The sequence below is a fragment of the Crocodylus siamensis genome, chromosome 3, assembly GCF_052110815.1.
Source record: "Crocodylus siamensis isolate JL-2025a chromosome 3, ASM5211081v1, whole genome shotgun sequence".
Lineage (NCBI taxonomy): Eukaryota > Metazoa > Chordata > Crocodylia > Crocodylidae > Crocodylus > Crocodylus siamensis.
Genome location: NC_143397.1, coordinates 68,660,710 through 68,677,391, shown reverse-complemented (window position 1 = coordinate 68,677,391; position 16,682 = coordinate 68,660,710). Strand labels below are relative to the sequence as shown.

The window sequence follows — 16,682 nt, the reverse complement described above, 5'->3', positions numbered from 1 at the left end:
CTCTGGTGTAGGCTGGCACTTCTCCACTGGGACGAGTCATCTTCTTAAAGTTGGGTGTTTTGCCTGATTGATGCCAGAGTGTTTAGCATCGTGCGGGATCCAGACCATCTGTTACCAAAGCATATCTAGTATTTAAGAGGCACAGTATTGTTGTAATATAATCTCAAAGACCAAATAAAATGGTTTACTTTTTTTCCACACACAGAAGCTAAAATAAGTTAATGGGTATAGGTTGTATCTGTGTTGTTCTAAGGACATAAGCAGACAAGGTTCTTTGGGTAAATCTGATATCTTTTATTAGACTAAGTCAAATAGTTGGAAACATTCTTCCTTGCAAGTTTTGGGTACAAATACCCTTCATCAGGCTGAGGAAGCATCTGCAGTTGGTGTGTGCTCTTCCTGGGTGGAATGACTAGTAAAGCAGCCGGAGGCTGGTATGCATGCATGAAAGGCAGTCAGTGAAGATGGAAATTGAGGAGTCAGTGGGTAAGAGGAGTCAGTGGGTAAGAGGCAGGTTATTATGTGTCATAAATCCAATGTCTGTATTTAGTCCATCATTTTTTGTATTCAGTAGGTTGATGAAGTGAAGTTCCTAGACTTGTCTGTGAAAGGTGTTTTGTAAAGTCCCAATGAACTTTATGCTGAATTAATCGCTTCTCGGCCTCTTGAAGGCTCGGATCGAAAACATCTACTTTATGTAACTTATAAAGTCTCTCAAACTTTTGGGGAAATCAGTAGAAATTTGGCATGCATTTCTGTGTATAGAGGATCACTGAGACTCAAGTTATTTATCTTTTTCTTTTGTATGTCTTACTGTGCTGTGTATAACTTTTGTTTTGTACACATGCACATTTATGGTAAGATTTATGTGCTCTACTGATGAGGTGCACCACATACCTAGACACTGAGAAGGTGTGGGATTTTAGGTGACTCCTGAAATTGACTGATCCTGAGAACTGTCAGTGCAACAAAATGATTCTAGAACCTACCTAAGTCATGATATTTTACCTTAGTTGCGGTACCACAGCCCATCCCACCCCAAAACACCCTTTCTGCTAGGATTTGTGAAAGTGTTCTCGGTTCTCTAGTCTGCATTTGTGTGTCACAATGACTACTTTAGGGCAATCTTCACCCAGCTGATCTGGAGGATCTAGATCCCCTAGATGCCACTTCAATCTTTTGTATTAAACTTAAAGGGAATGAGAATTTTTTATCTTTACCCATTTGCTGGAAAGAGGTTCAATGTCAGACAATGTAGTAGAAGAAGTATGTACATACATCTCACCTATTTCTGCATACCCGCTTTTTCATTTTGTTTTTTAAATAGATCCATCTTTGCTGTGGGGACCAGTCTCTTGGAAGCACTGAAATACCACTAGCTGGTTTGTTGAAGAAAGACATTGTAGAGTTTGAACATCCTCTGGCAGTTGAAGAGGCATTCATTCTTGTTCCACCAAATCGAGCCAAGCAAAAACTGCCACCGTTGCCTTCTGATCTGGCTCCTACTGTTGGGGTATCTGTAACCTTGCAAAAGGAAAACATGCACTCACAAGTATGAATTACTCGTTTTTAATTTTGATTTAAATATGGTTTTAAGAGTTATAATGAACTTAACTCTTATTTTTAAAAGCCGTGTATTACATTTTAAAGCACAAAAGGAAAACCAAGAGAAAAATTTACAATATTTTTATTACTTTTTAAATAACTTCTTTGCTTACCTATATCATTAAAATATCAAATTACATAGATATTTTAAAGAATATGTATACACATTTAAAACCATTTGATTTTTGTGTAGCCTTTGCTTCAGTTAGTCACTCAGACTGAGCCAGAACACTTGCAGAGAAGAGTTGGTTCCCCCACAAGGGAAAAAAACAGCAGCCCAGAGCACAGATCCCAGAATGCACCAAATGGCCAATTCCCTCCCACAAAGGATGAAGCAACAGAAAGTGAAGCGGAAAGTCTTCAGTCTGACAAGGACACAAAACTAAATAAAAAAGGTACGTGTTGTTATAATGAGGAACGCTCCTGGAACCATTCTGTCTCCTCGATCACATTGGGATCATGTGGATCCCTTTTTTATGGGGATATTTAATACTAAAAGTTAACACATATTTAAAAAAGAAAAAGACAGTAACAGCCAAAAATAAGTGGAAGAGCCAGTGCTCGGTAATCAATGCTCTGTTGGTCATTGGTAATTTATTAACAATAATTTGAAATACACTGCTATAAATCAGGGGTTGGAACGTATTGCCAGTGGGCCAGATCTGGCCTGTGGCAGAATTCCCTACAGCCCTCAAAGCAGCTAGAGGCTCATAGAGTATCCACAGCCCCACACTTCTTCCAGCCTAATAAGACACTACTTATCCGAGGGGTGGTGTCAGGGCAGCCAACAGCTAGGGGGCTAACACAGTCCCCCTACTACACACACTACCTTTCTCATTGCTTTTGAAAATTTCCAAAGATAGAGGTTCCACAAGCTCTGTAGGTAGCTTATTCCAAATGCTTAACCACCCTCATAGTAAGAAAGTTGTTTTTTAATACACAACTTGAAATTTCACATTTTTTAATTTAAGTTACTTCTGTAAACAGCTTCCTTTGTATTTGAAGATTGTAATCAAATTCTCCTTCAGTCTTTTCTTCTCCAAGCTAAGAAATCCCAGTGCTTCCAACCTTCTCTCATAAGTCATACCTTTAATGTTTTGTTGCTCTCCTTTGGAGTCTTTCTAATTTATTTCTTCTCTCTTTTGAATTGTGGTGCCATTATTGATTTGCATATTCCGGGTGAGGCCTTCACCAGTACAGGATAGTGAAAGAATCGTTTTACTTGACTTGCAAGAGACACTCCTGTTAAAACAACCCAGTATGTTATTGGCTTAAGGCAGGATAAGGTGGCACCTTTAGACACTAATTCCATTCAGAAATTAATTAGCTTTCATAGGCAATGGCCCACTTCATCTGTGACTCTTATGAGAGTGATTTTTAACCAGGGTTCTGCAAGATCTTTTTAAGGGTGCCATGGAGTACCATGCAATGTTAACACTGTTAGGGGTACAAACATGATTCACAAGATTAAACCCAGAGATTTCAAATAGGAATCCCTAGTGTGCTGTAAAAATATTCTGATGGCTTGTGGCCTTCCTAGGTTCTTTGTAACAGAAGAATTGTTTTGTTGTTTTTCTATACTCAAAAATGAGTGAGAACTCACATTTTGAGGGGCGTCTTGAGTCTAATGAAACTGAGAACAAGCCAAATACTGGCTTGTTTTGCAACAAAAGTGTCCTGCTGATTCCTTTTCATCTTATAGTCTACTATAAATCTCAAGTCCTTTTCTCCAGTATTGCAGCCTAGCTAATCACTCCCCAATTAGTAGCGTTTTAGATGGAACAGAAGATAGAGCTGTGTTTAAAACTCCCTTGTATTATAATTTCAGCTTTGACTTCTCCAACATCTGTTTCTCAGTCCAACCCTCAGCCTGCATCCAGTGCTTCTGAGTCTACTTCAACACAAAAAATTGTAGTGCCTGCAGCGTCGCATCATTTTTGCTTTTCAATAGATTTACAGAGTATTCATAATCTAGATGTTGGATTTCCAGTCAACTGCATGTTAAGGTATGTTATATTTTATTTGCTGATTGTGCTGTTAGTAGTGGTACTGATTCTCTTTTTCCAGATAGAAAGAAATACACAACTTGGAAGTATTGGTAATAGAGGTTGCCATACCTTTTCATTTCAAGTAGCTGCTTATCAATGATGGGTGAAGCATTAAAATATCAGGCCTTTTTATAACAAAAAATGTTCTGAGAATAGTAGGGTATAAAGTAATATTTTACTTTTATTGGATTTTCTTATTATACCTATCACTAAGATCTCAGCCCAAATGATACCACTCATTACTCAGGCCTTAGATAAGAGAAGATGGTTACTTCGTTTTGTACCTACTTTTTCAGAACGAGCGTTAGTAGCCTTGCCCACTTATTCTTCATCCAATAATGGTTCTCTGTGGAGCTTATTGTAGTTCTTTTGCTAAGGTACAGATTGACACAACCTGATTTTTATGGCTGAGTGGGATTCTTTGGATTCTCACATTTTGAGAACACGTTTTGGCAGTCTGTTCCTATTGGGAAAAGGAAAAAATTACATAACAGTTCATTTTTACAAAGCTTTCTTCCAGAAGAGCTCTCCAAAATTGTTATCCTGTATTGCATGTAGCATTTTCATTAAAAATAAAAAGTAACTTTTTCTATTTTAGATGCTTCAAAATGTGTGGCTGCAGCTGTTGATTTCCCCAGAAGCTAAAGACTAAAATAGTCTAACTAGCAATCTATACATATTCATTTAATTTCCTGTTTGTTTTGGAGTCTAGCTTCATTTTAAGTCGGAACAATTTAAACAATAGTACATACACGCACTACCGGGGAATGACAGTCTTGTCAGCAGCAGTATCCGAGACAGATTTTCTGTTCTGTTGGTCAGCTGGCTGATAGCATTAGTAAAATAGTAATTGGCCTTCCATTTGATCATTAATATAATGTCACTGGGTGCTGGTTCAGGATAATGTTGTGTGGTATTCCGTGGGAATCAAAAAATATTTCAAAGGCTTAGCTCTGACTTTAAAATATGCATTTAAGATGGGTTAGAAATCTATCTTCTTGTAATTTTAAACATTAAATATAATCTCATTTATGGCTAATTTCTTTTTCACACATATGCCTTCTGAAATCACTGTGGGAGACTAAATCTTATCATCTTATTTAGACTGCATCAAACAAGCATTAAAAAAAAGTAATATAAATAATAGTAATATTTAACATTTTAGCCATGAGTCTGAATATTAGCAGTGCCTGTTAAGCCCGTGTCTCCATTCAAACAACAATGAATTTGGGGCTTTTATCTTGTATTATTAAGTCCAGGAGCCTGGAGTGTCAGTGTCTGATTTGGCTCTTTGGATGTTGATTTTTTTTATTTTAAATTTTAGTTGTGTACGCAGAGTCTACAGAAGGAGTCTTGATTTATCAGTTGACAACACTAGTAACTTAAGTTTTTCTTTAATACTCTTACATCAGTTACACAAACTGGATGAGCAGGTTTGTCTTAGTCAGGAAACCCATTCTAATTGTGCTTTTTTTATCTCTTATCATTCATTAGGTACTCATATCCATTTTTTGGTAGTGCGGCTCCGATTATGACAAATCCTCCTGTAGAAGTAAGGAAAAACATGGAAGTCTTTCTTCCTCAGTCTTATTGTGCATTTGACTTTGCAACTACACCTCATCAGCTTCAAGAAACTTTCCTCAGGTAGAACTTGCTTGTTTTTTCTCTTTAATTAGAGGGAGTATTACTTAACTGTGTTTTCAATATAGAAAAATAGTAACAAATGCCTTAATGTATCATAAATTTGTATAAATGAGATGCTTTTCTTGTCTTCTAAGGTGTACATGCTACAATTCAATAGTACTTGCTTACCTTGGATGGGATTTTTAATTCAGTGATTGTTTCCAATAGAGGCATCCATTTGCATAAATTGTTATCAAAGTGAAAGTTATATAATCTAGCCTTCAAAAGCAGGTTCAGTTTTGCAGTTCTATAGCAAGATTTCTGTGTGCGTAACTTACTTTGGCAGTCAAGCCACCAGAAATTTGCAAAATACAGTGGTTGTCAGGAGGATTAGCAAAACTATATGGATTGGAGCGGTGATATTTCAACCGATTGTATAATGGGAGAATTGGAGAGAACCATGACTGGAAGTGATATCAAGAGATAATCTAGTCCAGTCCTCTTGTAGCATATGTGGCAGGAGAAAATATTATTGAGGGGGAAGGGGGCTGAGTGTGTGTGTGTGTATGTATGTGTGCACACACACGTCTGTGGAGAGGGAAGGGATGTGGGGGTGGGCAGATAATGCCCCCACAGTGAGGGAGGGAGTAGGGCAGGGGTTGGGGTGAATGGAGCCCCAGCTAGGGCTGTGGGATGTTTGGAGCCTGGGCAGCTCATTCAGGGGCACTGGGGCTCTCTCATGAGAGGAACAGGTGGCATGTACCCCCTGGATTTGTGCATGGGGTGGAGGCAGCCTGCTGCTGCATACTAGGGGTCTGTGCCCTGCTGCTATTGCCCAAAAAACTGTGCAACACCATGTCTGCTGCTGCTAGACAGGCAGGGGATGTAGCACAGCATGCTGGTGAGAGACACGTGGCATCGTGTGGCTCCTGAGGCAGTAACAGTAGGGCACAGAACCCTGGCCCACAGCAACAGCACACCTCCGCCCTGCACACATCTCTAGAGGCGGGGGCATGTGCCCTCTGTCCCTCCCCCATGGTGTACACAGCAGCACGAGTGCCTCCATGTCGCTGGACAAGATGCCCAGGCTCCAACTATCCCATGGCCGACCCCAGGACCCCATTCACCCCTGTCCTGCTTCTGCCCCACTCCCTCCCTCACTGTGGGGGCCTTGATCTGCCCCCCTTACCCCACTCCCCTTCACAGACTTGCCTGCTGTGGTGCGCAGTGCTCCACATGCCACCAGGCTGTAATCCTGGCTTCATGCAGGCTGTGCCTGCATGTCTGTCTGTGCTCATCCCCTGCTGCAGCTGCCTGGAGCCTGCAGCCAGTCTGCGCTGTGGCCCTCTGCAGTGCCATTGCTGCCCCACATTTGGTTAAGCCTCATTAGCCCCAGCCTTCTGCCACCTTTGGGAGGCAGGATCATTCTTTTTTTAAAACCTTTCCAGTCCAGTGTGAATTGAATGGAGAGTGAATGAATCTGCAATCTTTACACTTATTTTTCATCATAATTTTTTTTAAAGGGACACTTTGAAGTAAAGCAGCAGAGAGGAAGTTAATGAATCTAATTCATGTTTAGGAATGGAAAAGATTTTAAAATTGACTCCATGATTTTGATGAAAAATTCTGTATATTGTAGCAACATAAAACAATCATGGCGATCTAGCTAAAACATTTAAATCAGGGGTGTCAAATTCACATGGGGCCCCAGGCTGGATCTGGACTGTGGGGCTCCTTGGGGACGTGATCCAACGTAGGGCATAAGGGCTGCTGCACTGGCCACTGGTATGGTGGGGGTGCTGCAGGATTTGGTGACAGTGAGCCAAACCTACCACCAATGGCCATGTCCAGTGGAGCATGGTCAAAGGGCCCAACTTCTAATGCCTTACGGCAACGTTTCTCAACCCATGGGTCACAAGAATGTCAAAAGGTCATGAACTGTGGCAGGGCACAGGGGCAGCAGGAAGGTGCCTGTCCCTTCCAGGAGGGGAGAGCTGTGTGGCTGGGATGGCAGCACTGGGACCCGTGCCCATGCTCACGGGGGTGGGGCAGCTGGGAGATGCTTCTTGGGGGTTGGGAGGGGTCCTGCCAGGTTGTTTGGCATGGCGCAGCATGGCAGCCCCAGCCCAGGGCAGCGGAGGTGCCACAGGCCTCTCCTCCTCCTCCTCCCTCCGGCCCATGCTGGGGCCAGACTCAGTCAACTGCTGCCCACATGAGCCATAGCTGCCACAGGCCCCATGCTTCAGCCCGAGTGGGACTGGGCAGCTGGGGGCCCCTTTGGCAGGGCTGAGGGGGTCAGGGAGCTGCAGGTCAGGAGTGAGGGACACCAGCATGGCCTGGGGAGGCAGAGAACTGCGGGTCAGGCACTGGCAGGGCCACGGGGTGTAGGTCGGCACAGGCCATGGATCTTTGCAAACGGGTCTCAGTAGAAAAAAGATTGAGAACCACTGCCCTATGGTAGCCCAGTTGGCTATGCAGGATGAGATGGGGCTGCCATTGAGGGCTGGAGCTTCACCAGGCTCGTCCCAGTGGGGGGTGGGCCAGGCTGCACTTGGGGCAGGTGGGCAGTGGTGCTGGGAGGGGCACTGGGGAGGGCTACAGTGAATTGGGGGGGGGCTGCAGGCCCCCCCTCCCAGTGCCACTGCCACTCACCCCAGAACAACCTGGCCCAGCCCCCGCTGGAATGAGTCCAACACAGCCCTGGCTACAGCCTGTAGCAGCAGCCTGTCCTGCCCCATGCACAGATCCAGGGGCACATGTCCCCCATACCCTCGTGCAGTGGCAAGAGCTGCCACCCCCCCACCTTCCTGCATCCCCTGGACAAGCCGCTTGTAGCTCCATCCCATGTCCTGCCCTGACTGGGTAGCGCCTACACCAGCCCCAGCCCCACTTCCCCCTCACTGCAGGGGCCTTTATTTGCACCCCCACCATGCCCCTTTCCTCTCCCTACCCCCTTCCACCACAACATACTTACCAGCTGGACACTGCTCTTCAAGCTACTAGGCTACGCATCGGAAATCGGATCGGTATCAGTTGATATATCTCCTTAAAAATCAGCTATCGGTGCAAAAAATCTCTATCGGTGCACCCCTAGTCTCTCCCCCAACCCCCGCAGTTGAAAAGAAATGGTATGTTTTTGCTGTGGGTGATAACAATGTCCTGCCTCCAGACTGGTTTGGGAACTAACTTTTAGAAAGGGGGATCTTGTCCCTCCAAAGATTAATGTTTTTGGGTGGTTGAGTACTAATGCACTTTTCTGTTTTAGGTTACCACTGTTGGTTGAATTGTGGCACAAAGATAAAATAGCTAAGGACTTACTTCTAGGAGTGGCAGTGCTGCAGCTTTCAAATGTTTTGGCCTTGGAAAAAACTCGGTTCTTAGGTACTAATGGTGAACAGTGTTGGCGTCAAACTTGCAGTGAAAGAATTGGTGTTACAGCAGCCCAAGGGTAAAACAAATTTTTGAAGTCATTCGCATTATAGCAAGTCTTCTGTATAAGACTGTTTAAATGTTTCTTTTCAGCAAAATAATTTTTTTTCCTTTTTCCATTTATGCTACTTCAAAAAGTTCTGTTTTCATAGCTTTTATTTAGAAACACTTGGCCAGATTTTTTAAGGAAGTAGGTGCTATTTCTTTACAAAAGTGTTATTCATAGATGAAGTATATATTGTGATAACGTGATAGTTGATATCATTATTTATTATTACAATTTTTTTTTCACATTTTAAACTCTCCTCTTTATGGAATTTGAAATTTATGTCCAAAGTGCTATAGAAATGTAAGTTATAGCTAGAATTACTTGGAAGAATTTCAGACTTAGCCCCAAAATGGGCATTACTAAAAGCTTGTTTTTTTTAAAACTTAAGGAGAATCGATAGATTTTTAATTTTGTACAAGTAAACATTCCCCTCTGAAAATGAAACTGATCAGTCCTTCCAAGTTAAGAATATAAAAGTAAACAGAATAAATATTGATAAGTTTTTATGATGTTTTTCAAAATGTTTTAATAGGAAAGTGTAAAACAGCTCAAATTCCCATTAATAAAATATTTTGAGGCACATATATATCTGCAAGTAGTTTCAGAGCCACAAATTAATTCACTTTCAGGCTACATAGACATTGTTTTTGTTGTGGAATCAGTTGTGCTGGGATGTGTCCCAGCACATGCGACCCAATTGGTTGACAGATACAGACATCCCTTGGGGCTGTTGTCCTACAGGATTGGGCTCCTGGCACTCCCAGGGCTTCAGGGGACCCATCCTGCAAGACAGTGACTTTGGCTGCCTGGCCTTGGCCTTGGCCTTGGCCTTGACCTTGGCCTGGAGTGGATGTCTGCAGGTTTGGAGTAGGGAACCACATGGGCTTCCCTTGCCCTACAGCTTAAAACGTGTGCGTTCCAGAATTGCCTGTCTGGGGTAGCTGAAAAGTGTGGGAAGTCTCAGGCTGTAGGGATCCATCTTGCCATAACCAAGAGGCATCTATCATGATCAAGCAACACAGGCTATCAATAGGAATAGTTAAGTTCACATTTTTGGACATTTGGGGCATAAAGGGCCAGGACATCTGCTCACTTGCATTTTGTACTGCCATAAAAACTTCTCTGGCATCATGGGGGAGATGTTTGTGGCCATAGTGCTCCTTGTCATGAGCTAATAATTTGTCATCTGTACTTAACTAATAAAACTTAGCTTGTTTAATTTGGGGGGCTTTTTTTGTGTGCGCGCGTATCTCCCCTCCACCTTTTTCCTTTTTTTTCTCAGTAACTTTAAATAGCACTTTTCATTCCAGAACTTTTTTTACTTTAAAAACTCCTGAATTAGAGAATTGTGTGGTCACACATTTTCCTGAACAAGAATTTAGGAATGTAAGAAATCACATTTAGATCACTATCATTTTAGCTTGCCAGTTGTTTTTTGTTCTATCCCTTGCTTTTGAAGATGCAAATTCCAATAATTCCTTTGCCTCTAGAAAGTGTTCTTTTTCTGCCTGACCACAGAATGAAGCAATTTTGTTAAAAGCTAGTTTGCTAGAACAATTAAGGGAGAAAATATTGAAACCCTTAGTTGTTACATATATGTTAAACCTTGTGTGTTTTAAGTTGCCCAATTGATTTCAGTGGGACTTTGCAAAAAGTGTATTTCTTCCTCTTGTGAAGTCCACATGAGTTGTTTTCATGGATTTCAGTAGAGCCAGGATTTCACCTCTAGGTTGTAAAGGGTAAGCATGTGTGTAATTATAGTTTTGACATATGTTATGGTTTCAGTATAGATTCAAATAGATGGCCCCTTTTCCCCACCCTGAGTGAAAATACTTGTTAGAAATGAACAAGTGAAGTATGTATGTATTACACAAAAGTTACTAACCACTAGATGGCATTCTCAAACATGATTAGTCTTGGGCTTTTTACTGTAACAGTGAATGTCAGTTTGGATTAAAGCAGAGGTTCTCAACCAGGGTGCTGTGAAATAGCTTTTGCTGTCTTTGCCTACAGGAAAAGTAAGAGCTGGCATTTTCTGAGAGGTTCTTGAGTCTAAAAGGCAGTGTCAAGGCTGAGATCCCAATTAAAATATTCACTGTCTTAGGTATTTTCAAAGCTAAGGGGAAACTATGTGGAGTTAGCCATGTATCTCCTATTGTAGTTCTAGGGTCTGGTGAAAGGACAGTGGAACTGAGACTTGCAGGGATAGAGGGTTATCCCAGGGAAAACCTTATTTGTCCCTTGGGAGACAAAGGGAGAAACATGGAGTTCCAGGATACCTCATGGATAGATCTGTGACAAGGACCTAATTCATTCTTAATGCAGTTACCTATTTTCAGAATCTCTTTTTTTATATATATCAAGAATAATAAATCTGCTTTTGAAGATGTTTGACTAATGTAGTGAAACTGACATTTTCAATAATAGGACCCCTAAATAGGGTCTAATTTTCTTTAAAAGCCCTAGGAATAAAGGATTGCCAGCTCTAAAGTGGAACCCATGGAAATCTCACCTGTTTGTGGGGAGTGGGGAATGACACATTTTGTATAAAGGGCACTTCAGTATGTTGCTTTGAAAGAAGCAGTTATCCTATTCTATAGGATGTTACTGCTCTGTTTAAATGAGAACAGAATTGGTGAGAAAGTTGTTAAGTTAAAATGTCAAAAGAGCTTAAAGTGGAAAGGTAAAGAATTTCAGCAAGAAAGAGTATTGATTGAAAGAATACTATTCAAACATTGCTTGGTATAACAGGTATGCCATCTAGAAGTTTAAACATAATTATTTTAAAAGTAAATCCCAGACTAAATTTAGTTTCAGAAATCTTTTAACAAGTAAATTTTTTTTCATTTCATAAATTCAAGATTGTAATAAAAAATGAAGCATTGGGTCTTGTAGGAATGTAATAAAGTAATGTACTAATTTTTTATGGGTTTGCTTGGTAGCAACAAAGTAATCTTGATTGTTTTTTAACCTATGATAAGTTCAGTATTTACCTACTGTAGAGATATAAAATGGTTCTTACATTATGATTATTTCGGAAATGTTAAGAACAGTCCTTCCAATGAAACAGTCGGATAACTCTGTAAACTGTTTTGCCTTGCTATTCTACACTAATTTCTTATAACTTTAAAGTATGTATGCTATACAATATCCAACGAAAATGTTTCTGATGTAATTTATAGGGCAAGCAACAGGATAGCAGAACTTTCTTACACTGTGACTCTGGAGGACTATGGACTTGTGAAAATGCATGAAGTTCTGGTGTCAGATTCTTCTCAAGTAAATAATACATTAATATAATCCTACCCCCATACCCCTCCCTTTTTTTCCTCCCTAAGGCTTCAGTTGTAGCTATAATAATAGGAAATTAGGGTTGGACTTCAGGAGCTCATCTAGTCCAATCCCCTGCTCAGAGTAGCACCATCCCCAACTAGATCATCCCAGCCAAGTCTTAAAAACCTCCAAGGATGGGAAGTCCACAACCTCTCTGGGTAACCTGTTCCAGTGATTTACTACCCTCCTAGTGAGAGAGAAGTTTTTCTAATATCTAAACTAAACTTCCCTTGCTGCAATTTGAGACCATTGTTCCTTGTTCTGTCATCTGCCACCACTGAGAACAGTCTAGCTCCATCCTCTTTCAACCCCCACCTCCCTTCCCTCCCCCCAGGTAGTTGAAGGCTGCTATTAAATCTCCTTTCAGTCTTCTCTTCTGCAGACTAAATAAGCATAGTTCCCTTACCCTCTCTTCTTAAGTAATGTCCCCCAGCCTCCTCACCATTTTCATTGCCCTCTGCCGGACTCTTTCCAATTTGTCCACATCTTTTCTGGAGTGGAGGGCCCGCAACTGAACACAGTACTCCAGATGTGGCTTCACCAATACTGAATAGAGAGAAATAATCACTTCTTTTGATCCGCTGGCATCACACCTACCAGTGCAGCCCGGTATGCCATTAGCCTTCTTGGCAAGAAGGGCACACAGGTGGTACATATTCAGTAGGGCTGTGCAAAACAGCACCGTTTTGTTTTGATGTCCTTTTCACCATTTCTCAGGGACTGTTTAATTTTGTCATTTTAATTTGCATGCTTAGGGGCAACCAACATGGGTTCATCAATGGAAGGTCCTGTCAGACCAACCTGGTGGCCTTTTACGATCAGATCACCAGATTGTTAGACGCAGGGGTAGTAGTGGATATAATCTTCCTGGACTTCCGGAAGGCTTTTGACACTGTGTCTCTCACCCCGTTCTCATTAAGAAACTGGGGGGCTGTGGTGTAGACACCCACACAGTCAAATGGGTCACCAACTGGCTGGAGGGCCGCACCCAGAGGGTGGTAGCAGATAGGTCCTTCTCAACCTGGAAGGACGTGGGCAGTGGGTGGTGGGGTTCCGCAGGGCTCGGTCCTCGGGCCTGCACTGTTCAACATCTTCATCAGCGATTTGGATGAGGGGGTAAAAAGCACCCTGTTCAAATTTGCTGATGACACTAAGATGTGGGGGGACGTGGGTACATTGGAAGGATGCAACAGGCTACAATCAGACCTTGACAGGTTACAAGGGTGGGCGGACGAGAATAGGATGGGTTTCAGCACAGACAAGTGCAAGGTGATGCACCTCGGGAGGAACAACCGGCACCATACCTACAGGTTGGGGAACTCCCCTCTTATCATCACGGAGGCGGAAAGGGATCTGGGGGTCATCATTGACTCCAAGATGAACATGGGCCGGCAGTGTGGGGAGGTAATCAGGAAGGCCAACCGCACCTTGGCATGCATCCACAGATGCATCTCGAGCAGGTCCAAGGAGGTGATCCTCCCCCTCTATGCGGCAATGGTCAGGCCACAGCTGGAGTGCTGCGTCCAATTCTGGGCGCCGCACTTCAAGAGGGATGTCGACAGCATGGAGAGGGTCCAGAGGAGGGCCACTCGTATGATCAGGGGACAGCAGGGCAGGCCCTATGAGGACAGGCTGCGGGACCTGAACCTGTTCAGCCTCCAAAAGAGAAGGCTGAGGGGGGATCTTGTGGCCTGTTATAAACTAGTCAGGGGGGATCAGCAGGCATTGAAGAAGTCACTGTTTCCCTGAGCACCACCAGGAGTGACCAGGAATAACGGTCACAAGCTGGCAGAGGGTAGATTTAGGTTAGATATTAGGAGGCGCTACTTCATAGTCAGGGCGGCTAGGGTCTGGAACCAGCTTCCAAGAGAAGTGGTGCAGGCTCCTACCCTGGGGGTGTTTAAGAGGAGGTTAGATAAACATCTTGCTGGGGTCATTTGACCCCAGTATTCTTTCCTGCCATGGCAGGGGGTCGGACTAGATGATCTGCTCAGGTTCCTTCCGACCCTACAAACTATGAAACTATTTCAAAGCATTGTCCTATTTCATTTTGTCGAAACTTTCGCTGTTTCAATGCATTTCGACCAAAGGCTTTAACAGGGAATCGTGGAAATGCCTAAAACTTTGTCATTTCTTGCCTGACAGTTGCAGGGATGGTAGCCCCTTCTGAGGGTATGAAGCCTGCTAAGTTTCAAGGAGATGGATGCAGAGATTTCTGGGAAACTGCACCTCAAACTGTTCAAAGCACAACTCCTGAAATTGCTGGCAGTGCCAGCCTCCTCATCTGGCATGCAGATCTGGGAGCTTGCACCCCCGGGAGGGCTGCAGGGCTGTGCTGGACTCTGCCTCAGGGGTGTGGGCCCCTTGATCCCCCAGGAGGAGTCCAGCACAGCCCCGCAGCCCTGCTGGGGGTGCCGGACCATGGATCTGCACGCTGGATGACAGGAGGCTGCTGCTGCCTCCTGGGACCGGTGCCAAAGCCAGGTAAGCCCGGCTTCGAAACTCAAAATGTTTTGAAACTTTCAAAACATTTTGAGTGCCCTCGTTTCATTTTGAAGCCTTTTATTTCAATTTTGCTGTTTTGTGCTCGATATGCATTGAAACAGCTTTGAAACAAAACACTCGGCAAAATTTTGTGCAGCCTTAATATTCAGGTTTATTGTATGCAGTAACCCCTAGGTCTTTTTCTGCAGTGCTGCTGCCTAGCTAGTCATTCCCCAGCCTGTACCTGGGATTATCCTATCTTAGTGCAGGCCTTTGCACTTGTCTCTTTTGAACCTCATGAGATTCTTTGATCCAGTCCTCCAATTTGTTGAGGTCTCCTTTAAGAATTAAAATTACTCTTTAACTTTGTGATCAGTGTTTAGGTAAGCAGCAGTCGATCCATCTACCTCAGCCGCCTCATGTCCCAGAAGCCCAGACAGAGCCACGAGAAACTCTTGAATACAAAGCAGCACTTGAATTAGAAATGTGGAAGGAAATGCAGGAGGACATCTTTGAGAACCAGGTTTCTATACTGTTTTATTTTAAGCTTTAGAGGGGTTATACCAAAGCAGAGGAAAATACTAGCTACTGATATTTGATTTACCTTTTTAATAAAAGGGGAAAATGGCTGATATAGACTCACGTGACTAAAAATGCTGTGTATACATGCTTTCTTTCATTGGCCAGATCATGGTGACTGAACCATCTGGCCATAGACTAAAACAGGTGCTATAAGATTTACTATTTTAAAAATGTTATAACAAAATTTTTATGAAATGCAGTGGGTACTGGAGTTCAAAATGTGTGACTGCTATTGGATATTAAATCTGAATACTTAGGCTGTTTTTTCCATCAGTGTCTATTATTATATTTTCTTTTTTGGTGTTCTCCCTCAGTTCTTGAAGACTTTCTGTTGATATCAAAGAAATTTAGTTAAAAACGATGATAGTCATTTTTGATGAAGTATCTGTATGCTGCTTTTAAAAGCGGGAAAAAAATTTTAACCTGGTAAAAATAGAGAGATTCCTAATTTTATGTTGTACGGTATTAAGTACACAATATAGTAATGTTAGCATGTTTTACTGTTGGAGTACAAAGGTGTTACAGTAACACAGATCATAATACAATGTAGTATGTTATTAAATAGGGTACAAAGCTGTTTGCTAAATAGCTTTATTAGCTTAATTGTTTGTGGCGTCACTGTAAAAATCCTTGCCTGACACACATTCTGCATTTCATATGGATATAGAACCTCTGCATGTGGAAAAGCAATGTTTGAAATTGGCTATGTGATTCTGAGAAATAATTTTTATGTTTATCTTTTTGTTAGTTTGTAGCACCTTTCAAAAAATGTCTGTGTCCTCATTGATAAGTACGTTTTCATTCTTCTATAATCTCTTTTCTTGTTCCTTTTTGATAGCTAAAAAAGAAGGAGCTGGCTCACATGCAAGCACTTGCAGATGAGTGGAAAAAAAGGGATAGAGAGAGAGAAGCATTAGTTAAGAAAAAGGTAATGTGACTGACACCCCATGTATTCTGCAGATTTAACAGTATGCTGATGCATTTAACAGTGACCAACAAAAAACAGCAGGGGACTGAGTCTTAACATTATTACAAGCAAAGACAAACTAGGCTTTGCTAATTAATACAAAGCAGAAGCACTTTGGCTACCAGTCTTGGTGCCAAACAGAAAGAAGGGGGACAATAGATGCTTACAACGTCAAATGACTTTTTCTATAACATTTAGCCTTAATATTTGGAGATCTCACTTGCTGTATATGCACAATTAAATTTCTGATATTTGACACTAATACTTCATCATTTATTTCATACTATTTTATTATGTGGTATTAGTTGAAAACTGTGGAATATTCATCCCTGGAAAATTTTGAAGAGCAGGTTAAACAGGTACTTGACTAGTGTGGTTTAGTCGGGGAGGTTTCTGCCTTGAGCAGAGGACTGAACTAGATGACCTCAAGGTCCTTTCCAGTACTACTTTCCTGTGATCCTATGAAAACTGGAGCTTTGGGCTTATGTAAAGTTGTGATTTAGATGCAAGGAAAAAAATAAAAACAGTGCTTGTTTCTGAGTATTTTTGTTTGGTTTTTTTA

General features: G+C 42.2%; 1 protein-coding gene across 2 annotated transcripts in view; it reads left to right on the top strand.

Moving 5' to 3' along the window:
• Positions 1 to 16,682, top strand: part of CEP120 (centrosomal protein 120) — a 68,257-nt gene that overhangs the window by 21,045 nt on the left and 30,530 nt on the right. For both annotated transcript variants that reach the window (XM_090038463.1, XM_090038464.1), the window contains exons 7-14: positions 1,328 to 1,552; positions 1,799 to 2,000; positions 3,434 to 3,611; positions 5,148 to 5,297; positions 8,542 to 8,724; positions 11,937 to 12,033; positions 14,948 to 15,094; positions 15,992 to 16,081. In XM_090038463.1, the coding sequence (XP_089894589.1) occupies positions 1,328 to 1,552; positions 1,799 to 2,000; positions 3,434 to 3,611; positions 5,148 to 5,297; positions 8,542 to 8,724; positions 11,937 to 12,033; positions 14,948 to 15,094; positions 15,992 to 16,081 (1,272 nt within the window). The remainder of the gene's footprint in view (positions 1 to 1,327; positions 1,553 to 1,798; positions 2,001 to 3,433; positions 3,612 to 5,147; positions 5,298 to 8,541; positions 8,725 to 11,936; positions 12,034 to 14,947; positions 15,095 to 15,991; positions 16,082 to 16,682) is intronic.